This window comes from Paramormyrops kingsleyae, chromosome 19, assembly GCF_048594095.1.
Source record: "Paramormyrops kingsleyae isolate MSU_618 chromosome 19, PKINGS_0.4, whole genome shotgun sequence".
Lineage (NCBI taxonomy): Eukaryota > Metazoa > Chordata > Actinopteri > Osteoglossiformes > Mormyridae > Paramormyrops > Paramormyrops kingsleyae.
Window position 1 is genome coordinate 18574995 of NC_132815.1, and position 27702 is coordinate 18602696.

Below are 27702 nucleotides of genomic sequence, written 5' to 3' on the forward strand. Positions count from 1 at the left end.
TGCATATAGTCATCTGCTAAGCAACCTGATTAATAATTCCCCTCCCTTCGTAATACAGGAGACCTAAATCATATTCCCCCTATCTGTTGATGTCTCTCTATCTCTCTCTCTCTCCCTCCCTCCCTCTCTCTCTCTTTTCATTTGCATTTAGACTCAAGGCATATGCCTCTGTCATTACCCATGAGGCCATGTGCCAAACTCTAAGCAAGGCTCCTGGGGTGTCCAGAGAGGCTCCTATAGGCCTCTGGGAGAGGGGCAGGCAGGGCCCGAGAGCTGGGCTCCATGGGAATTAATGACACGTGCGTTGGGGGGGCATGTGCCCTAACGAGACTCAGCTGTGCTAGGCATGCCCCCCCCCCCCTGCATTTGAACATGGATATGTAAGGGCTGTGGGTTCGGCATGCCTTCAGGAATAACAGGGGTGCGGTGAAGAGGCTCTGTGGCGGTATCTAGGACAGCCGCAGGTACCGTGTGTTAAGGAGCCGAATTATGATGGGGGAGGGGGATTACTGTAGCCAGAGTCAGTCTGGGTCACACGCAATCACACGATAAGGGGTGGGGGCCACATCCACAACTCATCAAGCTCACTACAAGGCCCTGCCACTGTCACTGTCACCTGTCACAGTCAGTCACCTCGCCTCTCGTCTGGGGACTTGTCCAGTCACGGTCAGTGCCTGATGTTAACAAATATGCGGAGGACATGGTCCCAGACCCGCTCAGGGGGACCTGAGGCCTGGGCTGATTCTCTCTAGACACTGACTTCCCCTGTTCTTTTTTTTAAATGGTACCCTGATCTCATGCACAGAGAATCGCAGGGTCATCGCAGCCATTAAAGGAAATGTTAATGACATTGCAGAACTGTAACTCAGCGTGTGTCTGAGTGCGGCTCTGAAACGGCCTACATGTTGGGTCACAGTCAGAAGGCCTAGCAGATTACTGCTGGGGGGGCACTCCATTGAGCACTTTCCGGTTAGGTTTTACGGGATACCTTTACTCCTTGATGACTCCCTGCCCCCCCCTCCGCACATGCCTGCTGTGCTATGTGTGTGTGTGTGTGGTCCCGTGGGCTGTCCCATTCAGAACTAAAGGCCACCTGATATAATTAAGAGGCGGACTCGGGGTGGGTTAGTGGAGCAGTTCTCAGCTTTGCGATCACCTGTGAAGTCAGGAGCTCTGGAGGTGTGTCTGTCTTTATGTGTCCCCTAAAGCCAGGTGTGTGTAACGCCTGTTTGCTGAGGCAGCTGTGCCGCAAGCTTAAAATAACAAGGCTCTCCTCTCACAACCCCCCCCCCCAAGACTGAGATGTGCAATTTCATCAGATTAGGCTCCAGGTTTCTCTTGCGGTCGCCCATAGGCCGTCCATAGGGCGATGGGCCGTTAGGGGCCCCGAGCGTTTGAAGTCGGGCGGGTGAGCACCCAGGGTGGGGCCCCTGCGGCCCCCAAAGCCGGTGGGAAGCTGACGCGGCACCACAGGTCACAACAAGTCGGCTCCACATGAAAGGAAACGAAAGCGTCTGCGTCGGCCTTCGTCGGCCTGCGTCGGCCTGCATCCGCAGCCGCAGCCGCAGCTCACAGCGTCCAGCGGGCTGCATTACTAAGGTATCAATGGCCTTCCATCAACGCCAGGGGGGCTCAACGCTGACCATGTTTTTCAAATCAGCTTTAAAAAAAAAATACCCAAGGGGCAACTCTTCACCATTGCCCCCCCCCCCCGGCCCCCAGCCTTCGTACACACAGTCCAATCCTCCAGAGAGCATGCTATTTTCTTATGGTAGTTATTTTTAAAGGGACATCATAGGGGGACATCCCCCCCCCACCCCACCTGGGGTCTCAGGCCAGCCAGCAGTGAATGCAGAATCCCCCCCATGACAGAACGGCAGTGGTGCCTGGGCTCGGGCTGCGTGACAGCAGTGCGTGGGGGGGGGCGTCTGAACAAGCCCGACTGAGTCCCCCCCTCCCCCCCGCGCAGAGGTTTCGTGCTGGCCTGTCCCTGGCCGCTAATCTGCCCGTTTGCCCGTGGGAGACGTCGCTGTGCTTTGGCTGTGTGGTGATTCATCATCCTAAATACCGACACCCCCCCCCCCCCCCGCCCACCCCCCCACCAGACGTGCTCTGGGCGGACAGACCCCCTTCGCCAAGAAGATTTTATATAAAGAGGAGAGAGACGGGATAATCCCCCAGGAATTCAGCAGAAACCTGCTCGACCCGGTCGGGACCAAAACAGCGGAAAGGCTGTCCAATCCAGTCGGGACTGGTGGTAGGCCGCAAGCCCGGTGGGCTCGGGCAGGACCGCTGGGGAGGGGAAAGGCCGCCCGGCCCGGACAGGACAGGACTCTCTCACCCCTGTGACGGGGCCTCCAGCCAGCCTGCTGCAGGAGACTCCATATAAACAATGATCGTTTCCAATTTCTGCCACGAGACTTAACAGTGCGGCCCGATCTCTGGGCCTGGAGAGCGGGGAACCCTGGACAGAGTCAGACAGGCATCGCGTGCGCCTCCTACCTTCTGGGGCAATTAAGCAGGAAAAAAAAAACATGAGCTCCACTAAAAAGCGCTGCAGCCTTTGCAGCTCAAATTAGTGGTGAGTCCGTCCCCTGCTGTGGGAGGAAAATATCAGCCCGGGTGCCATGTGACTCGCATTAAGTGGTATGTGCCCTGCTTGGTGCTGCCATATGGGATCCTTTAGCTCCCCGCTGGCAGATGCATCCCGACGGGGACCAATGAGGGCTCCATTCCCACAGCAGTCTGGTCAACAGCGCCCGCCCCCCCACACCCGCCCCCCCGCACCCGCCCCCCCGCGCCGCACCTGGATGCCTTCCGGCTGATCCCAACGATTCACTTCTTATTGTCGGTATAGACAGCCAGTGCCATGACGCCAACACGGGGACCCGCCTATGGTGACGCGGAAGGTGAAAGTCAGCCGTCTCGGGCTCACGTAACAAGCCGTGTTTTTCTGCGAAGGCGTTGTCAAGAACATGCTCGTGACGCGGCCTGGGTTTTCCGGCAGGGAGGGCTGGGGGCCCTGAGGGGAAGTGGGGCTTTAGGGCCTGTGCAGGGCGGCCCAGGTTGCCGACCCCCCCCCCAAAAGCGTACGGCGGCAGTGCAGCAGCAGGCAGGGTATTGGACACGGTGCCCAGATGGAGGTGAGAGGTGAAGCGTGATTCTGAATGGCTGACTGTGACTGACATGCGCCGGAGGATAATGACTGCGGTCGGTCTCCACCTGTACCACACCTCACATTATTGTGGGATGTCCAGCCTGGCCTAAGACCCATTCATATAGACACAATGCAGCTGAATAAACACTGCATGAATGTACCTGTACAGTGCGCGCACTGTGTATGTGTGAGTGAGCATGTATTCTACCCTGAGCTACCTGGGATAGGGTACAGGCTCACTGTGACTATGTACTGGGTAAGCAGTTGAGAGATGGATGGATGGATGGATGGATATCAACAAAATATAACTGGATTATTTGAAAAACAAAAAAGTGATGGTCACTTAGCAACAGTGTATTCAGGAGCCTAGTTACTTTCTACCAACAGGAAGAATAAATACTCAGAGCAGAATACAAAGTAAAAGTCATCTTCTGAATTATCTCTGTGATGAGTGTTTATAAAAATCCAGGGTCTTTCCATTCGGAGGCGATTTCTCTGCTTTGCCAGATCCCTTTGCTTCGAGGGGTGCGATAACATCTTGAACTCTGTAAGTTCCCTCCATAATGTTTCACAACGGTTTCACTGCAGATGCCGGGTGATTACCGCACTGCCAGCCTGCACTTACCTCTCGGCGGAACCAGTATCTCCAGTCACATCTTTCGGCATGTGTGGCATACGCGCGGGGTGTGGATCATGTTTATAATACATTGTGGGGACCAAATGTTCCCCACAATGTAATAAAAACCTGACATTTTGACATTGTGGGGACCATCTTTCAGGTCCCCACAAAGATCTGAGAATGCAATCAAAAAACTAAAAATGCCGAAAAGTCTCCTGTTTAGTTTGGCTATGGCTGGGTTGGGGTTAAGGTCATCATGTTGGAATTAGGGTTTTCCCCATAGAAATGAATGGAGCGTCCCCACTAAGATATAATTACAAACCTGTGTGTGTGTGCATGCACTCCAGCGGCAGCACTCACTGCCTGGAAGCTGTCCCAGCTTCTTCGCGTCTCTAATGTTAGTTTAAGCGGCGGGAAGACCACCGCTGCATGTGCACACAAACACGCCCACACCACCCCACACGCGCACACGCACGCACACGTGAAGCGACTGCCAAAACCACAAGTGAGGGGCCGAAATTCCTCCAGTTACTGCACAGACTTCAAGGGCTTTCAAATGAAAAGCTGCCTTTTTAAAGAGGTATGGGCTTAATTGCGAATCGGCGCAGAGCCCCCCACCCCTCCATCCCCTCCCCCAGCAACATAACCGAAACACTAATGCTAAAAAAACGGCGCTGCGCTACCCCACCGTGGAGCGAGGCCACTGATCAAAGTACGCAGGCTCCGAGGGGTAATCCAGCACAGAGGATCTCCGTGTCTGCTCAACACATGTACAGGCTCGTCTAGGCCGTAGTCGCTGGGGTCGGGGGCATGTGGCTCCCCTTGAAAACGCAGACGCAGCCACTGGGCCCTGCCTGTGCCTGAACGCAGTGTGTGGCAGCCGCTTCCTTAAAGTCACCAGCAGAACAGGGAGGCACGTTCGGAGGCCATGCTGGCGCGGGAACGCAGAAGGCCAGAGAACGAAAAGAGTTGCGGATTTCTTATCGCCAAAGTCGCCAAACTGCTTATGGCTCCCTAAAGTAACTATATCGTGGAGAATATGGAGGGTTTGGCTTGCAGTAAAGCTGTGCTGTGGTGTCGCAGACAGGGGGGCGCTATCTGACATCATCTGGCCAGCGGAATGATGCCGAAAAATAACAGTATGATGAAAAGACAGGCATGCGCCTTATAGAACTCTTACCTGGTCACCTAGCACCCCTCTACAGTCACCTCATGCTCCTCTTCAGTCCTTAATGCCCCTCTGCGGTCACCAAATGCCCCTTGGCGTTCCCGATTGCCCTTCTGTGGTCCTTAACGGTCCATAACTCCCATCTGCATCCCTCATGCCCCTCTGCAGTCTGTAACACCCCTCTGTGGTCACCTAATGCCCCTCGGCGGTCCCTAATGCCCCTCAGCGGTCCCTAATGCCCCTCGGCGGTCCCTAATGCCCCTCGGCGGTCCCTAATGCCCCTCAGCGGTCCCTAATGCGCCTCTGCGGTCCCTAGCACCCCTTTGTGGTAACCTAATGCCCCTCTGCAGTTACCTAACATCCCTACTGTATTTTGTCTCTAGTGCCGCTCTAGAGTCCCTAATGCCCCTCTGCAGTCCCTAATGCCCCTCTGCAGTCCCTAATGCCCCTCTGTGGTCCTTAATGCTCTCTGTGGTCCCTAATGCCCCATTGTGATCTATAAGGCATCTCTGCGGTTCATATTGCCCTCTGCAGTCCATACTGCCCTCTGCGGTCTCTAATGCCCTCTGCGGTCTCTAATGCCCTCTGCGGTCTCTAATGCCCCTCTGCAGTCCCTAATGCCCCTCTGCAGTCCATACTGCCCTCTGCGGTCTCTAATGCCCTCTGCGGTCTCTAATGCCCCTCTGCAGTCCCTAATGCCCCTCTGCAGTCCCTAATGCCCCTCTGCAGTCCCTAATGCCCCTCTGTGGTCCTTAATGCTCTCTGTGGTCCCTAATGCCCCATTGTGATCTATAAGGCATCTCTGCGGTTCATATTGCCCTCTGCGGTCTCTAATGCCCTCTGCGGTCCCTAATGCCCCTCTGCAGTCCCTAATGCCCCTCTGTGGTCCTTAATGCTCTCTGTGGTCCTTAATGCTCTCTGTGGTCCCAATACCCCATTGTGGTCCCTAACATCCCTCTGCAGTCCCAAATACTTCAACTACCATGGTAACTAAAAACAAAAAATAAAATACCAAAGATCAGCTTCCATTGTGATGGAGCTGCCTGGACAGCCTTTCTCGCAGGTCACCTAAAATGGCTGTGTGGCTGCGTGTGGATGCAGGGGACCTGAGCCGGAGTAATTAGTGTGGCTTCATATGCAGATGTGATTACAAACTCGTTATGCTGCTGGACCGATGCAGCAGCCTCTCCACAAATACTCAGCACAAGCTACGGAAGTCTCTCGGTTCCCCCCTGTCTCTTTCACACTCTCTCTCTCTATCTTTCTTCCTGGTTCCCTTGTTTCTCCCAGAGACCAGAGATAAGGTTTATTAAGTTATGTTAAAACCCGAAAAACACAAAAAAGTAAACAGTTACTTTATAATGGCACGGCATCAGCAAGTAAGAGAGGCGATAATGAGAGCTTTGCTTTAGAGGGAAACAGAATAACCTGTAAGACTGGGGGAAACTGCATATGAATATGCATTAGGATGACTGCCTTTGATGATTAAAGAAATTTCAATATTTAAATGAGTCCATGAAAAGTGATTAACAACAAAAAAAGAAACGGGCAGAAATTAAGGGGGGAAAAGAGATTTGATGTTTATACACGTCAGTGCAGATTTCCTTTTCCCATGGCCTAGAAAATGAGTAAAACTGTGCTGGACTCAACCCAAAAAAACGAGTCTGGGGAGACGAAGACGGTGCAATCGCAGGAGACCAGAGGGGCTGTGACACGGCAGCCCACTGAGCTACGCTAAACACTGGACCATGCTTTTGCCACACAGTGCCCTCTACAGGGCACCTGCAATAAATATTCTGCAAAATCCTGGCTGTCTAGTCGACAAATGTGTGTCACATGATCAAATCTCAGGATGGATCAAGATGTCTTTTCCAGTGTATGTCCAACGGCGCAGGAACTCACTAGCGCCATCCTATGCGTGGCTCTGAGCACGCAGGTCACCGCAGGAGGCTCTATCTAGACTAAGGGACACCGGATGCAAGTCCATATGTCAGCCGCGCCGGGGCTACGGAACTGATCAGCAGAAATCAGAAATAAAGCCATTAACTGGAATGCTGCCTGCTTCGTCTCATCGTGTCGCTGTGCATCTCACAGAAGCATGGAGGATATTACAGGAAGAGCACGGCAGGCTATGGGCCCCAACTCAAAACCCAGCAGGACTGAGCCGTCGCTAGACCTGACAGGGACATACACACAGACACACACACACACACAGACCGTGTGAGCTTTGATCAGAACGCACTCGGCCTCACGTCGCACACGGTCCTCTGAGCAACAGTCCGCCACGGCAAGAAATGCACGTACGTTATTGTGAAATCCGTGGGGATCTGCTCCACCGCAGCAAAGCCCCAGGGGACAGCCGCAGGTGCAGATCAACAGATAACAGGGCGCAGCCCGTCAGACACAGCCTCTGCCGGACCGGCGAGTCGGCCCGGTTCACGCACCCCAGCACCTTCCCCCCCCCCACGTTCACCGAGGCCAAGTCCCCACCGACTAAATGGTTCCATCCAAATACATATGTGAAAATAATCCAGCCCTTGTCGGAACTTGCCCACACAGATGGATACGACTACTGAAGAAGAAAATAAACGCTTTACTGCAATAACTGAATTTTGGGTGACATGAACGAGGGGTCACACAGCACACATCAGGGCCACCTTGGCTATAAGGATCAGGGCCTAATGTACTATTTCTTAAAGTGGGGGGCATAGGAGGGGCCATAATTCATACAGAAGGGCCAACCTTATTTTTAGCCAATGGCATTTTTTAAATTGGTAAGTGACAGGGGAGGGAGTTCTCTGGGAGCCAATCATAAGCAGTGAGTGCTTACGCCGTCTCCAAATGCTGCAATTGCTGACTTAGAAGCCCCTCATGTAAGAGACGACAGCCACGATGGGGACGGAGATGGTGTGTACCTCCGCAACTCCTTCTATTGATCCTCTCTTACGTGTGTATGCGCATGCGCAAGGGCAGACTCACACGCACGAAGAAAAACGGCACCAGAAGACTAATCTGGCAGGCTGGGGTGTCACATGGTGCGGTAGATAATTCTGGTTTCGAGTTCTCAAAAGCAGAGAAGTGGGGAAGGCATACAGATGGGGGGGGGGGGGGTCCCATTCAATGAGCCTGAATCATGGGGGAGGGGTAAATATCAGTGTAGGCTTCCCTGATTTACCACATGCGTGATGCCGATATGTGTGTGAAACACAGTGTTCTGGCTCCATGAGGATAAGGACAGCCAGTCCTCCAAATGGCTCATGTTTTAAGGGGCATGAGAAAAGTTACATATTAAGAACTTCAATCCTGATCCAGAAAGTCAGCTTAAACCCCAGTGATCCACACCTTACTAGTCAATCTGAATATGCTAACCAGCTAACTAAACCAGCAACCCAGGCAGCACACAATGTTACACCTTCTCAGGAGACCAACTTCAAAGCTTCGGTCTGATCGATCATTACAAATACTTTAATAATTTTAATCAAATCCACATGCAGTAAGTTATGAAAAGGAGCGCGGGCAGAGTTTTCTGTTTTACGGCCATGGGCACCATCTCGTGTGTAATAAAAGCACCCACTACATGGTGACCCCACTTAAATAAACCAAATATAATTCTGAGTCCTGGTTCTGCTCATGGGCTCACAGGCTTTTGAAAGTGCACAACAGGCTAATTCCACCTTTTAACGAGCGCCTCCAATTCGGGAAAAACCAGCAGTGGCGTCGGGAAAACGGTCAGAGCAAGGACACCTTCCGAACGAACAGGAGATGGCGGCAGCTGTTTGCTAATTAACGTCATCCGTCGAGCTGCGGTTCCCCCCCGCCGCCATGCCACGCCGGTCGAGGCGGCATCCTGGAAGCCCGCTGAGGGTCGGTGAAACGTGAGAAGGCGAGGTGAGAGGCGGGAAGGCGGTCGTCGAGGAGCTCGTCTGGGGAAAACGTCGCAGCACAGCCTCCGCCTCCGCCATCAGCACCCCCGTTTCCGTCGTACACGGTTTCGTAGAGAGCCGAGACTCGGATGTCACGTCCCCTCGGTGGATCCAGGCGTGCCGGCCAACAGGGACAGAAGAATCAAGGTGTCACTCGTTTTCTGTGTTTTAATTTTCTCGGGGCCTGGCCCTTGCGAGCTCCCCGGCAGTGAGCCAAGCCACGCGCGGACCCTCCTAACGCCCACTGTCAAATTTACGACCGCTGTGATTTACCGGCCTTTTCGTTTTTTTTTTTCTTCCCCTCGCGCTGTTGACGGAGAGCAGGGCACCACAAGCGCGGCATAAACACCGCCGAACAAGTTTAAACAGGGGGGGTCAGACAGCGTCTGTTTCGCTCCGGGCCACTGTGGGCAGTGGCGGCGAGCCCCACCCCCCACACCTCTCGCCCGCGGGTTCCCCAGAGAAGGTATGCTGGGACGAGGCCAGCTCTTAAAGCACGGCCCCCCCCTTGGTTTCAAGTTCCAACAAAGGCCCTCTCCAGCCCCCAGAGTCCCTCTGGTTCCTCACCTGATGTTACCCTACAGAACAGGTCTGACCAAAAGTTAACCCTTTTTCACCTGGAACCTAAAACAGAGGCCACCTTGGGGATAAGAGGTACAGACCCAGGAAGGCTGTAAATATTATTTCAGTTGCTTAGCAAGCCAGCCCTCCTTTCCCTGTTAACCCACACAGCTGCAGGCTACCCTCTTCCCACTTACACACACACAAACTCTGCTTTAACTGCTCAGGGGTTCTGGGACATTCAGGGCACGATGTGGACAAGACACTCATCCGTCACGGGGTTCGCTGAACCGGTGCAGCGTATTAGCTTGGGAGAGTCCCGCCCCTAACCGTAAAGCACAGCACTACCTGCATTAGCATCACAGGGAAAGCCTGTGCCAGTGATCGTGTTGTAGATGGCGCTCTTCGCAATGCATTCAGGACTGCTTTTTCCTGTCTTGCATGCAATGCTGCAACTTTTCACATCTATTGCATTTTTCGCCTAGAAAGTCAGTTCAAAACCTCCTCCTTAACAGTTAATGAACAATTAAATGCAAAAGATAGTCCAGATAAAGAATATCGTTTTTAGATATCAGCGCCCTTTAGTTTGTTGAACATCGAAGTAAAACAAACAAAGAGGATCCAGCTCCCTAAAATTACCTTTTACGTAAAGGAGCCCCCCACCCCCCCATTTTCAAGCTCCAGCGTTTCTGTCACACTGCGCATCTTCAGGTCCAGAAAGTAAAAATACAAACCAAGACTGTATTTCAACCAACCAGTTGAGTACTCTACGGCTGTAACTCTTTATACTCAATTGGCTGGTTGAAACAAAATCCTGGTCTGGATTTATACTTTCTGAACCTGAAATGTCCACCTCCGTGCCTCGCTGTTACCACGCAGTGGGTACGAGCGAAAGGCCAGAGATGCACCGGGGAGGGACGTGGTGGGTGGGTGGGTGGGGGATGAGCTCTGCAGGATCGCGGGCGGTTTTTCCGAGCAGTCGCGCTGAGCTGCATTCACTCTCTCTCTCTAGCAATCCCATTTGTGGGGCCCCATATTAACCCTGGCTGGCATCTCTGAGGCCTTTAACACAGCAGATCGCCCGTGCCCACAGCAGTTGTTCCTCTTGCCTGAGGGCATGCTGAATGTCATATTGTGTTTAATTAGGGCCATTAAATATAATTTAATTTGGCTGAAACTTCAGACCTCTAAGTGGCAATATAATGCATTGAAAAAGCCCGTGTCCTGCTGAAATATTTAATTCAACCCTCAAGTGGTTTTCAGGGACCGTCCTGCATACTCGAAGGTAACCTTGACTTTTCTTGCTGTGAAAGCAGAGTGATTCGGCACCAGGGGGGCTGAAGCCGGAACGAGGAGTCATTCTCACATAGGAACCTTCTCAGAAAGTGGCATTTTCACTATCTCTGCTCTTTTCAACCCAGAATCATTCAAGGCTTCTCCGCAGACAGTGGCAGGGATCAGTGACTGGTCATGTGACTTTTATTTATTTCTGTTGGCTTTCTTAGCATAGCGATACCAGCCAACAATGCCAGAGAACAGCGTGCCAGCGGGATCATTCCTCTCACCGTATAAGCAACCCATCCAAAAACACAAACAGACAAACAAACAGAATGACATGCCATCAAACTGGCTGTCAGCTAGGGCGGAGCAGGAAGTGAGCGTGTCTGTCTCCGTCACGGGACCGACCGATTCAGTAACTCTAGTACACGTCTGTAGAGACGATGATAAACAGGCACTCAAAAGTGGGGAAACTATTACAAATAATGTAAGCCAGCGATTATCTGCCTTCTCTGACAGCACCCTAAATGTTCTCACCTAAGTAAATGTGTCATGAAAAACAAAGATGTAATCATATATATATATATATATATATATAAAAACCAAAAGGTTTCTAAAGAGCAAGGGTAATCCTAATTTATTTACATATAATTTTGTCTTATTCAAAGAGACTTGATGGCTTAGAGAGGTATCCATTTATAAGACAGATATTTTTACTGAGGTAATTAAGAATATTTTGTTCTAGAATAAAACAGCTAAAGCGTCATGGTTATGAGCCGAGGATCTTAACCTTCATCTTATTGCTGCCCGTTAGGTACTAACTCTCAATTTAGAACCACGATCCATTTTGTTTTTCTTATTTTTATGCTTGTATGCTTGTATTTTTATGCTTTTATGCTGTGAGATATGGAGCCGGGCAGGATTATATAGGAATGGAGGGCGTACTGGGGATGGTGCTCGGTGCGCGAGGTGCACGGCCCGGCATCCGCGCTTAATCCGCTGCTGCATTTCTCACCCACCGACCTCCGCAAAAGAAATTGTAAAATATGCACATAATAAGTCCTGCGCTGTCTTAAACCGCCATTGCGGCGGAAATAAGCAACTGTGCAGACGATCAGCCTCTCGCCTCCTAGGCCGTCGTACCTGCAGCTGTTTTCGCTTCTCTCCTGAACTTTTCCTCCACTGTATTTTATAAATGCATTGATAAAAGAGATGCGATAAAGACGTACCCTGACCTCAGAACATATGTGTTTACTATTACTACTGTTGCATACTGTTAACTGATTAATTAGTTTGTTTATTTTTATTTACACATACATTTAATAGGGTGAAACGGACAGGTGCTCCCTTGATGCAGATTGGTTTGCGAATGATTTTATTAAAGACATTATTTGGGTGAGTCTCATACAGCCTTTGCATCCCCGGACTTAAGGCTAGTTGCGCGGTATTTGAGATGTTTGCCAAAGCCTGAATGGCGCGGAGTGTCAGATCCCACTGAATAAATCCCGTCCCCTCAATGCAAAGCAGCCCCGATGAGAGTGTGAGGTAAAGCTGCTGAGGACTTTATTAAGACTGTGTGCTGATTTTATATGCCACTTCCTTGCAGTTTCCTGGTAAGTTTGTCCAACCCCGAATATTATTTTATGAGACCAATTTTATAAGTTCCCCCTGGGTTCTGAGCAGAGGACTTGACTGAACTGTTTCGCAAGATAACTATGAGTGTTCTTTCCCTGCAGCTGCTGCAGTCTAAATGGCCTCTTTACCCTATTGAATAGGAAACTGGCTTTTTAATCCCCCTCTTTTTCAGAGTGTTTGAATTTTAATGAGCTTTTCACCTTTTAAGCAGATGGCTCAGGCTGGATTTCTTCATGACCGTTGGGTGAGTTTTCTGTCACATTTTTCACAATTAGTTTCAGCTGCCACAGTCCTTCAGGGTTTTAAAGCTTTGAGCCTGTGATGTGATGTTTCACTCTGCACGACACACACATAATGAAATCAGCTAAAGGGCAACAATCTCTCTTGAAGGTCTGTGTTGAACAGCGGTGACGTTTTGGCGGGGCGTACCTCAGCAGAGTGCACATGCGTGTTTGTGTGCGTGTGTGTGTGCCTGTTTTCGTCCGTGTCCAGAGGCAAGTCTAGAGGCTCAGGTTCTCAGGCGCTAGGCAAATGACGACTGGGCCCGTGAGCGCCCCCTACCTGCGTGGAGGCTTTCCTGCTTCGGGCAGATCCCCTTGGCAGGTGTCAGTCGTCCCTCCTCGTCCTCATCCTCGGGCATCACCTGGATACCGACCTCCACAGGCTCGGCCGGCCTCCGGAGCTCCGGCCGCGGCGACGACGGGCTACCGCGACCCGCCATCTTGTCATAGCAGGCTGGGCCGCCGCTCGAGCCCTGACAGAGGCGCCGCTTGTGCTCGATGAAGATCAGGATATCCCCCAGGGGGAAGTTGGTCTGGCACTGTCCGCAGGTGAGCATGTCGTGGGCGGGGGGCTCCAGCTCATGACGGGCCTCAGACACATGGCCGGTCTCAGCTGTCGGGGGGGAAGGGAGGGGGCACAAGCTGTCAGTCACAGCGACAAGCCCGCCTCTAACAAACATCTCACCGTCACCATGGCGAAATCCTGCTCCCCAGCATTCTACCCTGTTTATTCTTTAACGGAGAGTTTAATCTTTGTTTTGACGTCCTTCTACCCTCCTACTGGCTCAGCAGCCGGCAGTATCCAGTAAGGCCTTCTGCAGGATTACTGCAGAGCCGGGTTTTACAGTGGCTTCTTACCATCCAGGCCCTTTATCACGCCTGATAACATGATGGGCTGTGGGCGTCTTCCGACATGCATGACTCATAACTTCTGTCAAGAAAGAGCCCTTCTCTTCCAAACATAATGGTCTTAGATTCAGCATGGTTTTTTTTTTTTTTTTTTTTTTTTTAAACACACGCTACAGTGTAAAAAGGTCATTGCTTTCATAAACATACCTATAGCATGGAGAAAACTGTTTTCTGTACCATGAAGGGCTTTTGTCACAGCACAATCTGGCATTTGTGTTAGGAGTGAAAATTCTTCAGATGCAGTATTTCATAAATCCATCCATTCAAAGTCTAACTGCTTTCCCGTACAGAGCTATGGTAAATCTAGCATTAAAAACAACAAAAACATCAGTGCATGCCAGGTGATCACCAGCATAGTTTTCTTATCATCGACGGCAGTGATGTCAGTAACTTCATCACTGCTGAGGCTGTTCAGTAATGCGTGGATCGCTAATGACGTCTTTGAGCAAACTCGTTTTAGCACAGACTGAAAACTGCAGCCAACGATCCCATTCGCAGATGTACCTTTTTGGCTACAATGTCTATAAACCATACCCCAGAACTAACTTCTGAAATAATTTCTAGAAACCAAACCCTAAAAATAGCTGAACGTTTTCTCACACGCACATGCTTGTTAGTAACACACAGCACACATGCAGATAACCTCTTTCCATACAGCTTTTTTGGTTTAATTTCACAGTGATATGTTTAATACCCCCCCCCCCACCTGGATAACTCATGAACTGCCTGAAAAGACAGAAAGGAGTGCTTACCCAACTCCTGCCCCACCCCCCCACCCCCACCCCCACCAGAAGCATCAATGCAAGTTTTCTGCTTTGTGACCGCAGGATGGACACTTCAAATTCCAGGTGAGTGCAGTAAGACCCAATACACCATGAAGACAAGGCCGAAGTGTCATCGCCGGGCCTGAGCACATAGTATGAGGGTATCAGACAGGAAAGAGAGTCTTTCCCAGCACTGTAACTGACATGACGAGCCCTGGTTCTCAGAAAGGGGCGTCAGTCGGGCAAGCTTACAATCATCGACTGTGATGTAAATGACCAAACTTGGCAGGTGATTTGTGTGTTGCACAACAATTCATAAGGTACCACCACTGTACAGAAACCACACCTTAAACAGGTTATATGCAATGTAGGCATTACAAGCATAAGTCTGTAAATGTTAGTTTAAAAAGTTGAGCAGGCTATTATGCTAAAAGGTAAAAAGTCAAATGACAGACAGCTACCTTATGCTGCCATTTAGATTTTTATACCAAGTTTTTAAGTAAATTCTATTGAAACTGATAAAAGGAGCAACTGTGGCTCAATCCCACCCCCTTTGGAAAATTTCTAAAGTATATTTAGCTTGTACAGTCAAATTCCACAGGAAAGAGAAATTATAATGATCAAAGTGCTCATTTGAAAAAATAAAACTATATAATTTTTTATCGTTACAGGCTGAATTTTCTGGCTGCAGCAGCAGACGCAGTTTGTAAGTGTGATGCACAGGGATTTAAGGAGCTACAGGGTTTACACTGCAGTACAGTGCAAGGTGGAGAAGGCACATGTCTATCAGCTTCCATCAGGAGATATAATAGTGGGAGGTGCAGCTCGTCTTTTCATCTGTTTACGACACAAAGTTTTGTTTTCTGTCAGCACCTCTGAAGCGCATTCAGCCGTATGGCTCCGTAAAAGAGAGACAGAATGACAAAAAAAAGACTTTTATCTCGTCGAGTTTGCAGCACAGGTGCTGCGCGTTTCGGGTCGGAAGCGGCACGTAAGAGGACGTTAATCGCGGCGAAGGAGCTCCCGCCGCCCCTGAGCCCTTTCCTGTTCCGGAGGCTTCTCAAAGAGCACGGGCGACGGGCGCCTTTATTGCTGTTTATGAATATTCACTAGAAGATCACCGTCTGGGTCTGTGGATCTTTATCCCGTTTCAATGGCAGGCGGCCGGCTCACGTGTGTGGGATGAGATTCATACAGGAACCCCGCTGAACAAGTAGTGGAAAACATGGGCGGTCACATGACTGAGTGGGTACGTTATATTCTGCGTGGGGACGCAAAGGTTTATGGGAAGAATCTCTAAATCTAATTTCAGCACGAGGAGGCGCAGACGACAGAAAAGCCAGAGAAGCCTAGAGACTCATGAAGACCGCTGGACTTGTGAGAGAAGACGAGGTTGATATATGATGGATGGATGGATGGATGAAAAGTATATGACATTTGTGGTCTCACATTCCTGTCCTTGTGATCATATTGTTAGGCTTTGGCTATACTGCGTCATTTTTTTTCCTCGATATTGATACTCCATACAGTATATTATCTAATCACATTAAAACTGTTCACATTAATGTAAAAATAATGAAACTTGGGGGAGGGGGGCTGATGCTTCAGGGAAGCTGTTCTGTGGGTGTGCAAACTGTCTGATCAGCCCCAAAATCTAGCAGGGTCAACTTGTTTTTCTCACATTTCCCTAATTTGTAAGGTTCGCTTTGGCTGAGGGGAAAAGCCCACACCCACAGCATTTGAAACCACCCGCCCCAAGCCACCCCACCCCGAATCTGTCTGCTATGCCCCCACATCCCCACCCACCATCACCGTAAAACCCAAAATCCCCCGGGGCCGTAAAATCTGCATGTGACCAAGGAACCAGGGCAGAGAATGGCCCAAACCGTGTGGTGTGACCCCGCAAATCAGTACGCGGCACCTCCCCAGTCCCAAGATCCTTCATGGCGGACCATGGAAAATCCCACATGAAGCAGAGCCTCCCGACAGCAGTCCTGTCACCAAGGAAACGTCAACATCTCTCTGATCCCTTGACAAATACTTCATGTCTAAGTTAGTGCCCAGAAATGTCAAATGCTATTTGCCATCATCCAGCAACCACTGGAAAAAAAAAGAGAAGGAACCAAGATATTTCCATTTGTGCATTTTACGCTGATTTTAAAATCTCTGTCTCCTTGCCCCTGCAAAACCAAATCTACTAGATCTGTTTTGTGTCTTACAGGACCTCCTGAGGTGTGTCTCAGTGGAAAAAAAAAATGTCTGTGGTCTCCCCCTCCTCGTCACCCCAAAGCAGGCCGTGCTGCACTCTCCATCACAAGCATCAGCCTTGACTCTCACACCTAAAGCAGCAAGACCGACACAGCCTTCCCGCCCCACTCAAAAAAAAATCAACCAGCTGAAGACATCACCATTCTGGAAATGCACTCTGGCATGGTGCTGGGTAACAAATGCTCCTGGGTGTCACTACAAGGTCACTGACCTTGGAAAACATAACTCTCTCAGTTTATCAGGGCTGTTAGTGCAATATAAATGTCAGCACAGGGTCACGCTCTATAATTCGAAACCCCAATTCTGGCAAAATGGTTAGACCGAGCGAAACCATTGAAATCTTTATGCTTTTTTTTTTCTCAGGGTGAATGTAAGGTAGCTCACTTTTCAGTTACGTTATTTTAGTTTGAACCCTGGACGTGTATTTAGGTGGCTGTTATGTAACGTCATCATTAACCGGCTGGATTCTTGACCATAGAATTTCAGGGTCAGATTCTCGACTAAGGGAGCTCTTATGGTATAAACGTGGCTCCACGTGATGCACTCAGAGCATCCTGCTCAGGTCCTGTTGATAGGCTCCTAGGCCATGCTGTTCCTGCTGGATCGTGGTCCTCGAGTCACAGTGGGTACTGTATTGCCACTCACAGATAATCCGCTCACAGATAACTGGCATCATTTGGCCTAGCGTGGTTTCTGTGAAAAGGCCTGTATTTTGCCTCCCATAAAGCACATCCATGATAAAAGTGGTCCCCCGCCCCCGTAACCGTGCCACATGTGGTGGGGGGGTGGGGCCCGCAGGACCCCAGTTTGTTCTGGGCACCAGTGCATGGAAGTGGTAAAAATCTCACAGTTTAACTGATATGAGATAACATCAACCTCGACTCTGAGACACAAAAACATTTCTTAAAAAAACACCCCATTGGTACAATTTTTCCATCTTAAGATTATTAGCAGATGATTTAGAAGAAAACTATAGTAAGGTGAAAATGTCTGTTTTTACAACACCATTCGGGATTGAAAATGCACTCCTCTTTGTCTGTCTCATGGCACACCAAGAGAAGAGGACGGCTTAAACTTCCTGTCCCCAGCCTTCCCAAACACTCGGGGGCTGGCAGGGACGTCACGGTGCACAGATGACAACGCCACCTGTGCTGACGTTCTGCACCATCTCCACATTGGGAATTATTTATGCGTTTTTTGTGGGGGGAAAAAAAAACTGAATTTCCATGTCATGGCGCAGAGAGCAGGGTGTCAGGCTGGGGGGTGAGGGGGCAGAGAGCCGGTCCGTTAAGGGCCCAGCATACGTCACATAGGGGCCCCTGCCTCACCCGTGCTGGATGGTCAGTCTAACGGGGGCTCCGGCTGCGACGGGCTGCAGTGTAATTAAAGAATGAGTGAGACGATTCCCCTGGAAGGTAAAATAAGATTGGTGGGGGGGGGGGGAGCGTCATGGGCTCTCTATCAGAACATCTCATCGGGGAAACGTAACCTAATATTTTCGCTGGCGAGGTGGTGGTGGGGGAGTCGGGGGGGCTGTGTTAATCTCCTCCCTCCGTGAACCTGGCTTCAGCAGCTGCATTATTCTAATGCAAGGTGTTCAATCTGCGCTCAGCGCTAAATCCCACCCCCCATCCCCGGCGTCGCAAGTACTCTTTGTCCCAGAGGGTGAAACGATTTTCGCCTGTGAGAAACACACACAGATGTGCTACGGACACCCCCCCCCCCCCCCCCACCACCCCCCCCACCCCCCCCCCCACCACCTCAACACACCTGAAAACCGTTTAACTGGTACCTCAGAAGCACATGCTCCGGAGAGCCTGTGCGGCGCAGCCGCGTGTCGAGGCCAGCGCGCTCCCAGTGAGGCCCCCGAGTCGCCAGGATCTCGTAAATCATGCTGTAAACAGCGACGGGGCCTGACATGGAGGAGTCCCCCCCCCCCCCTGACGGTCCACAAGGATCTGTCTCCAATGGCTTCTCTCTGACCGCCGCTCTGCTTACGCGGAGCTACACGGGAGCTGAACGTCCCCCTTCCGGAGATGCCAAAGAGCATGGGGACCACGAGGAACACCAGGCAAAGCAAGCAGGGTGTTGCGGGGGTCACAGCGACCCCATAAGAGCGCTCGCCTCTCCCCTCCGCAGTTCAGCCGGGACCCGCTGTCCCATAACCAGGCCGGGCGTCTCACTGCTGACGGGCGGCTCAGACTGTCAGACCATTCACTCTGAGCGCCGGCTACCCGCTAACACGCTTTCACCTCTTTGAGAGAAACTTCATTTATAAGTGTAAAAGTCCATCAAATTACTGTCACCGGCGTAGGTGCAGGCAGGCCTAAAAATGGCTGTTTTTCACGACGAGGTTATTTATGGCTCCGAAGTGTTCGCTCTGGCTCCCGGGTGCGCCACCAATCACGCCGCGCACACCGCCCCATCCAGCCCGCCGGCTGTTACGGGGACTCGATCGGACGGCTCTGATCGCCGGTTTGGAGCTCGACGCGGCCGGATCGCGCCGTGGCACGCCGTGTTGTCAGCCTTCATGTATGAGGCCCGTGTACTGACAACAGCGTCAAACGCTGGGCATGGACTCCTTTCGTCTGCGCGGGGGGACGCCCCGGGCGATATCGCCGGGAAGACGTAACCACCAACCTGAGAGAAATGACTGCCTAGAAGCTCCTGTACCCCTAACCCATGATGACATAAATTTGGGGAAGGCTGTTCTTCTTCTACTTTTTTAAGCAGCAGCAAACTCCCACCAACTAATAGGCTAAGAGCTCCCCCTAGCAGGTTAAAAGCGGCATGTCGAGAACAAGCCTGTGCAGACGGGGCAGCCTCAGACTGAAGCGGTTTATGGGTGTCTGGGAGAGCACTCCCACTCCTGATCAGGACGGACTGAGGCCTGCTGGACCCCTTCAGAGCCCAGACCACCATTCTGCTCCGGCCATATCCGGGTTCCTCTACTCCGTCACCACAAAACAGTGACAGGGCTTTGACGGCCGATCCCACACAATTTGTGTGTTTTCCATACAATGACAGGCATTTCTCCACATGGCTCATGCATAAATACTGCAGACAACATGCGGCAGGTCATGCGTGACTCATATAAAAAGTGCTGAATGAATGTGAACAATTTAACAAAAAAGCCAATGACACGGTAACTTCAACATGGTTATAAAAATAAATTCTTGTGTAGTTCTTATTAGATAAACACAGGTTAAAGCCATAATTGCTCAATATATATAACAAAATAATGTTGAGATGACTAAACTATGTCCATGTATATTTTTTCCTGTTATGTAGATTAAAATTAAGATGCAACATAATCTAAACCTATAAAGAATTCTGTGGTGTATCTAAGGCTAAGGGCCTTAATCCCCGTATTCCAAACCAAGAACACATTCATACGATCCCATTCTTATTTCACAGAATGAATCCATCACGCATCCAGAACACAGCGCCTAATCTCCAGGAGGAATCTGTATTTCTGTCATCATCGCGTACACTAGCGACTATAAATTTATAAACAATTTAGAGGAAGCGTAATTTAATGTTCTGTCAAAACATCCCGGTGGGTACTTTATACTCAGCGATACCGCCGGAAAATTTCAGGTATCGCAGAGCTGGAGGAACCGAATGGGCCGGAGAATCATTTTGAAAAAGAGAAAGTAAAAATCGCCTGTAAATGTGCAGGGAAAGAAGGGGGCTTTGTGCAGCTTCTTCTGTTTTTTTTTTCGTCTGTGAATCTCCTGAATTTGGAGCTGTGCTGGTGAACCTTCAGAGAAGCTCCCACAAACCTGACTGACTCACACACTAATGGAGCCTGCTGAAGGTTGACGAGACCAAAATACGGCGGGCGCCATGTTCATGTGCATACACACACAAGCACTCACACACACACACACACACACGCACACACACACATACACACACACGTGCACTCACACACACACACACACTCACACACATACACACACACACACATACACACACACGTGCACTCACACACACATACACACACAAACATACACACACACACGCACTCACACACACACACACACACGCACTCACACACACACACACACGCACTCACACACATACACAAGCACGCATACATACACACATGCACACATGCACACACGGCCTCTCTCGGCCCCCTGCCTGCACTTTCTAATCTTAACGCATTTATGGGAATCCCAACAAGAACCAAAGACTGTATTAAAAACAGACTGGCAATCACTGCGCCATTATACCCCTGTTCCTTTTCTTTTTTTTCTGCATGAGTTGAAAACTGCAAAAGATGCCTTTTAAATCCGCTCTGGCTCTTAGTGGCACATATTCATGCAAACGAACACGCGGCTGCCTGTCTGCTGGTGCATGCATGCTTGTGCATGTATGTGTGTGTGTGTGTGTGTGTGTGTGTGTGTGTGTGTGTGTGTGTGTGCGCGCGCGCCCCGGCAGTGCAATCCGTATCCGTTGCAAAACCTCAGCCATGAAATATGCAGATATTCTCGTTTGCTCCTCTCACACACCGAATCCCACTCACAGACCCATCACCTCAGGTGAAATATCTCCGCAGAGCAGACCTGTAATTCACCAAGGCGAGACCCCGCATTGTTCCGTACCCTGCCAAAGCAGCACTTTTAATCAAATGTGACAGACCGGTTTTCCCCTGACACTAGATCCATGAGCCTACAATTTTTTATAACGCTGGGTATGAGTTTCTGCCTATTGGCCTGACCCGAAGGGCTCCATGTACTTTTACGCACTGTGTTTCATCGCCGTTTACCCACACACGCCCATTCTCATAAACACGTACACGCATGTATGCATGCACGGGCACAGGAAGACATATATGTAGGGCCGATGGGTAATTGTTTCATACGGTGTTTGTACGTTCATGTGCTCTTTACTGTCATCCCTTAATATAAACCGCAGCACCCCCCCGCACCCCCCCCCCATAATCCCTCAGAGCATCACAGAACACACCATGGGTTCAGCCAAGAAGCCCAGAACACTTCCTGTCATTAGAAGGATGACAGACTTTAATTTAATTTTTTAAACTGTAACCGTGAATTAATCTTGCGCCATCTTGCATAACCGCTACGGCTCTGGGTGCTTTTTTTTCTGCCAGCCACAGATCGTAGACAGTATGGCGGTGAGTGTGCAGGCCAGATTCATAGGAAGCCCCTTCAGCGCGGCACGAGTGACTCTAAGATGGGCGAGATGTTAAAGAAGAGGGATAAATGTCCACACACGAGGAAACAAGGTGGAAGTAAGCAAGAGCAGGCGAGAGAGATGCTCATGCTTTACCAACATGTGACATTTCTAATGACATGAGAGCTGTAATTGGGGGGGGGGGGGGGGGGAAATGACAGTTACGATGCTATAGTATTATAAGTCGAAACTATCTTCTCATAAAATGGTACATGAACAGAGAAATGTCTTGCAAATGTCTTTTGAAATATTTACTGAAATTTGTATATATAATTGCCTTTAGTTTTTATGTTTTGCTGTTTCTAGATACTCTTAAAAGAAGCGAGCTTGCTGTACACCACTGGGATGCATTAATCAGTTGCACTGATAAAAATGGATAATAATCATAAAATCTAAAATAAAAGGCAAAATTCTGAATTTAACAAAGGGGATCAACTTATAACTAGAAAAATTATACAGTCATTAGAAAGGCACACAAAAGAAAGTTACTAGCATGTAAATTAAAGGATAGTTTCTAGGTTATAATGGTCCAGACCATGTGGTGCATAAATAGATTGTGAATTAAGTAGCCAAATTATAGAGAAATTGCATCACATGACTGAATTAAACCAAAATAAAATTGCATTTTAGCTCAGCAGAATAACAAAAAAAAAATAAAGGATTAATGTGACTGATTTTAAGTCAATTTCTTAAAGAGCTGGATCAAACTGGCATGGTTGTGATTAATTAAATCACTAGCTAAACCGATATATGCAATCAATATACAAAACATTATTGCATTTATTTGAGCAATCTACTAAAAGACCAATCCTGCAATATGCATGCAAAAATAAACAAATCAAAAATGATAAATAATACATGACATATATTTCATCAGATGGTGGTGTCACGAAGAGTGGTGTATTATTTATCTCCATATGTTCTACTGCATCGTTTGTTGGAGAATTTATTTTTGCGCGAGCTTTTAACCCGCGTGCAAGGCCCACGCACAGGTACTTGCAAATGAGACACCGCGTGAGCCAAAAACTGCTATCGTTTCTGCAAATCAGTTCTATTTTTTCACTGCACACGTAACCCCTGGAGGGTAAATTAGCTTAATAATTACAAAATGCGTGTTTAATTTTTATATTAAATCTTCTTTTGTAAGCATCGCCTTCATACTTGACACAGGGTTTGATACGTGGGTCGTGTGTATACAGACAGTGGCACGGTGACCCCGCCGAAACTATCCACTCTAAAATAAGCATTGGATTTAAAGTAACTTTGAATGTAACTCATTAACAAGAGAATTACAAACATCATTAAAGACTTTATCCTGCTATTTACGTTTTTTTCTTTCATCGAAATTTCAGTTCACTTGAAAGTCCATTTAAGAGTATAAGGGCATATATCCAAATTCACTCTATTACCCTACCTTATGCACTGAATCTTACCATGCAACCTACCCGTTCCTCCTTGAACAGTTATTTTCAAGAATAAGAGAAGTGTAATGTTGAATAATATATTTTGATTTGTCTGTTTAAATTAAAATATTTATAGATATTGCAGACTCGCTTCGCCGAAACACTGGTGGCCAATACTGTTGTAACTAAATACACAAAGGCCTTTACGTTTAACCTTTTGCTCTTTTTGTAGTTTCTGTCTTATCGTGATTATGAAGAAGGGAAATAATACCACAAGAGAGGGGGAAAGTAACGTAGTTGTTGTATACTAATATAATGCATACTCTCCTACTGAAATAAAACAGGACATTTCAGTTATACGGATATTTCAGTCTTAAAGTGTAAAATGAGTCACGTCGGTATTCCGGTCACTCGTGTAACGGCGCATGGTGTCTGTATAGGGAACGGTGCAGCCCGGGCACATTTTCTATTATGCAAGCAGAAGGGCATCTTCATAATCAGCTCCGATCACCAGCTAAACCACGTCCATTTATCTTAATATCCGACGTGTGTCTCGCTCAATTTGGTACATTTTTACTTCATCTAATCCCACGTTGTATCGTGCAGCATTACTGTAGTGACAGACCTACGGGCTCCCACAGTTTTGATTATTTGGGCCCTTAAATGTCACGCCGAAGGAGCGATTATTCTCACATTTTACTGCCGTTGCAATTATACAAAACAAAATTATATATATATATAAGCATATGGGCTATAAGCAGAATGTGGATGCTGCATTCATTCGTTTACAGATTCGAACTTATGGTATTTTAATGAAATTAATTGCTATATTATAAATATTACAAACTATCAACGTCAGCTGTGTTTTTCATAATAAAAATGTACTTTAAGGATATTAAGTATACTGGTTATAATAGCTAATAATAATGCTCAAGACATGAGACTGCGAACACATTCGTAAACCGTGAGATACATGCATGTATATGACTGAATTTTAGGTAAGCAGAAATAATGTGAAAAGATACTTACGTCTTCGTATTTCTCTTTGCGACAGTGATAAGTGCTGTGGGTTTCCCTGCTTGCGACGGGACATTGCCCTGGCATCTACACTGGCATCGCCCGGAGACCAATACTTGGATGGAACTGGCTTGCTTCCCCCCTTTTCTTCTCCTTTTTTCTTTCAGTAACTTTTCCTCGGACTTCCAAAAAAAAAAAAAAAAAAAAAGAGTGAGAGCGAGAGAGGATAAGCCGGGGGCTGCTTCGCAGTCTGACAGCTGGACAAGCTGACTTTCGCGACGGTGTCGCGGTTCTGGCGCTGGGGTCCAAACTCCGCGTCCAAGTCCGCTCTGGTCTCGGAAGGTACCGGGACCTAAGATCGCCCGGCTTCAACACCGATAAGTAACACCTTCTGGCAGGGGCTCATGGTGAGTAAAAAATCTTCCCCGGTAAAAAAAAAAAAAAAAGCGCAGAAATACCATCACCGGCCCCACGCCCGTGGACTGACAGCTGGGAGCGAAGCGCCGTGAATAGACGCGCTTTACATATCTGAGCAGTCAAAATGCGGCGCCTCTGACAGCTGCGGGAGGCTGATTACCAGTCTTCGATGAATTTCTTATTTGCCTATCAATCTGGTGTCTTACTAGAAAAAACAGAAGTAACTGTTAATAAATAAGACAAAAATCATATTTTAAAAATCCATTGCGGCGGCAGCGGCGCTTTCCAGGTGATGGGCACCACGATGTGTATGCCCTGGCACTGGTATATACGGAATGCCAACTCTTGGCACTTGCTCTCCTTGTATGGTACGGACAAGATCGGGGACGTGGGCTGCCACCTTGTTTCCAAGCGAAACCCCTTGGCTTTAAAAATATATATATATATATAATAATAACAACAATACCAAAAAAAAATCTTTTTAAAAGTGAAGATGGCGGGGTGTCCTGCTTCTTCGAGAGCTCTCTCTGTGTCTGTGGCTGGGGCTGCCTTTGTACAATGGGATAAAATTCAAGTTCAAGTGCGGACGTGACGTTCAGTCTATGGTGAGAAAGGAAAACTGGAGGAAGGGAGACAGCAAGAGCACTGGGGGCGACTAGCGGTGGCTTTTCACATCTATCGGATCACCTGAACGCCGGCGCGGACTGGGAGCCGCAGCGCGGACGGACAGTGACCGCGGGCGCAGACGGGGACTGGCGCCGCTCCGGCGCAGTGCGCACCCCTGCTCTCGCTTCCCCAGTAATAGTTTCTGACCCCATTCCCCCGTTATAGTGACCACCAGAAGACCACCGTCTCGATTAAAGTCTAAACTCAGACCTTGGCCAAGTTCTCATTTTCGCCGTGCTTTGCTCACTGTGTGTTCCGGCGGAGCGCTGCTGTGACAGAGACCTTTCTGCGCCGCTCTTTAACAGTCAGGGATCGCATTGAAGGGCTTAACGTGCATTTTGGAGCGGGGGCTCAGCGGGTGGCAGCCGCTGTTTTCCGGCGACCCTGCTGTTGTTCAGGCTCCTCTGGGCGCCGGAGAGGTGGACCGGCGCAAGTCCCGGTCAATGGACGGGATCGCAGCGTTTAAATAACTTAAGCACTAAGCTATTTGTTGAATTATGACCCCCCCCCCACACACATCATACGCATATTATCATGATTTAGGCAACTTTTATGGGTTTTTCTCTTTTCATAAATCGACCTTTTGCCCCTTCAGACGCATGAAGGAAAGGTACTGAATTGTGTGACGGAAGCTTCTTAGGCGCCGCTCGCCGTGAGAAACGAGCGAATTATCTTTACATCAGCGATATGATAGCTGTGGTTACATTTCATAAATATTAAAGCTTGTTTTTTTTTTTGTATTTCCTACGTTAATATTTTCGTAGAAAACATTTCGAACGTTTTCTTCATCTCAAAGCATGTAATTGTGTTTTAAAAAGTGTTTTTAAAATGCAAAAGCGGGTTTAATTTAAATTCGAAATAACTACTTTTTCATAATCCGGCTAGAGAGTCTTATACGCGTTTATAAATGTTTGTTGTTGTACTCTAAGTTCTGGGGGAAAATAAAGCAACGATTGTCTCGGTTAGTGTTAATTATGATGTTAATTTTAAAACTTTTGAAACGAACGTAAAATAGACTCCAATACACATCATGGCTGGATTGAAAATTTTATTACGAACAGCTATCAGACAGAGTCCTTGGAGTCAGTATTTGGCGGGTGTTTTATGGTGGTAAAATCTAGGTCTGCAGAATGTATTAGAAGTTGCTTATAAATGTTCGTTTTTTTCATTCCATCAATATAATCAAAGAAGGAAATATTACATAGCTGTCAGTCACAGAAAGTAAGAGATTAGTGTGACCTGTACGGGTTGTGGAGAAGGAGCAAGCTTGCCACACTGAGCCCATCAGGCTGCCATTACCATCACGGGGTAGGTGCAGGTTTGCGTGGCGATGAAAGCTGATTGATTCTACAGGATGGAGCAGTCACTGCAGCTATCCGTCTTGCTGTGGCTGGCGAGGTGTGCCTGTCTCTCCCTTCCCCTCTACGAGGTCTCCCCCTCTTCTCGTCGCATGCCACTCCGCAGGCCAGATCTCCCTGCGTTCCGCCCACCTGTGCCCCCCCCACCGCCCTCCCACCCCTCAATAATCCACCTGCCACGCTCACCCTTCCTGACATTCACCCTTGGGTAGGTGAGACAAACTAGCTAACCCCTGACCTCAAGCCCAACGGGCCCGGCCATCTTCCTCTCCACTCTCACTGCTACTTTAACATCTTCCAAATCTGTGCATGTATTCAAATACACACTTTCAACTGGGCTTCTAATCGCCTTCTAGCAACTCAGGCAGAGTGTCACTCTGTGCTAAAATCCAAAGGCATTCCCATCTCTCTTCTGTGCAGCTGGAAATAAGGAAAACAACTGATTTAGTTTCCTTCAGGCTCAATCCCGATCGTAGAGGAAGACCTGCAAGATGGGCATGCTTGTCTTTGCTTGTGTTTGTATCTCAGTGAAGTGAATTTAAAGTGTATATTGCGCTGCATTAATTTGGACTGTCCTCTTAAAAGTGGAGTTTATTTTCAGGATACCCTCACAATAAGGAAATTGGTGCTTTTTATTTCTCCATAAACATGGGAAATAGTGCAGAGATGAATGGGATGGGATAGCAGAGGATTTGAAGAGTTAGAATCCTCCCTTTCCGATAACGGGGTCCTCTGCATTCGGTCGATATCATCCTCATTAGAGCCACAATTATGTGTTTTCACTGTCTTTCCAGGAGGGGATATCACAAAGGGAAAGGGGTAATGGTCACAGCCCCACGTCTCTGCCAACCCTGGGGTCCTGCCCAACAGAAGTTTTGCTGTGTTGTACGCGGGCGGCACTGCAGACGGACGCCTTCTCGTGCGGGCAGGGAGAGGGCGAGGCGGAGAATGGCAGAGCAAGCCTGCACAGGTGGTGACCCCAAACTCGCCTGGAACGCCTGGCCGGCAGATGCCGAGCAAACCTTACGCCCCCACCTTCGAGGGAGCCCGCGGCCGCAGAGAGCGGAGCGAGG

The 27702-nt window shown here is 48.9% G+C and overlaps 1 protein-coding gene across 1 annotated transcript in view; it reads right to left on the bottom strand.

Moving 5' to 3' along the window:
- The window catches only part of LOC111850952 (BAF chromatin remodeling complex subunit BCL11B), a 45687-nt gene extending 20413 nt beyond the window's left edge, over positions 1-25274 (bottom strand). Inside the window, exons 1-2 of the mRNA XM_023825366.2 lie at positions 24201-25274; positions 12903-13235 (exon numbers count right to left, since the gene is read on the bottom strand). Of these exons, the coding sequence (XP_023681134.2) occupies positions 12903-13235; positions 24201-24264 (397 nt within the window). The 5' untranslated portion in view covers positions 24265-25274. The remainder of the gene's footprint in view (positions 1-12902; positions 13236-24200) is intronic.
- Between the last annotated feature and the right edge of the window lie 2428 nt (positions 25275-27702).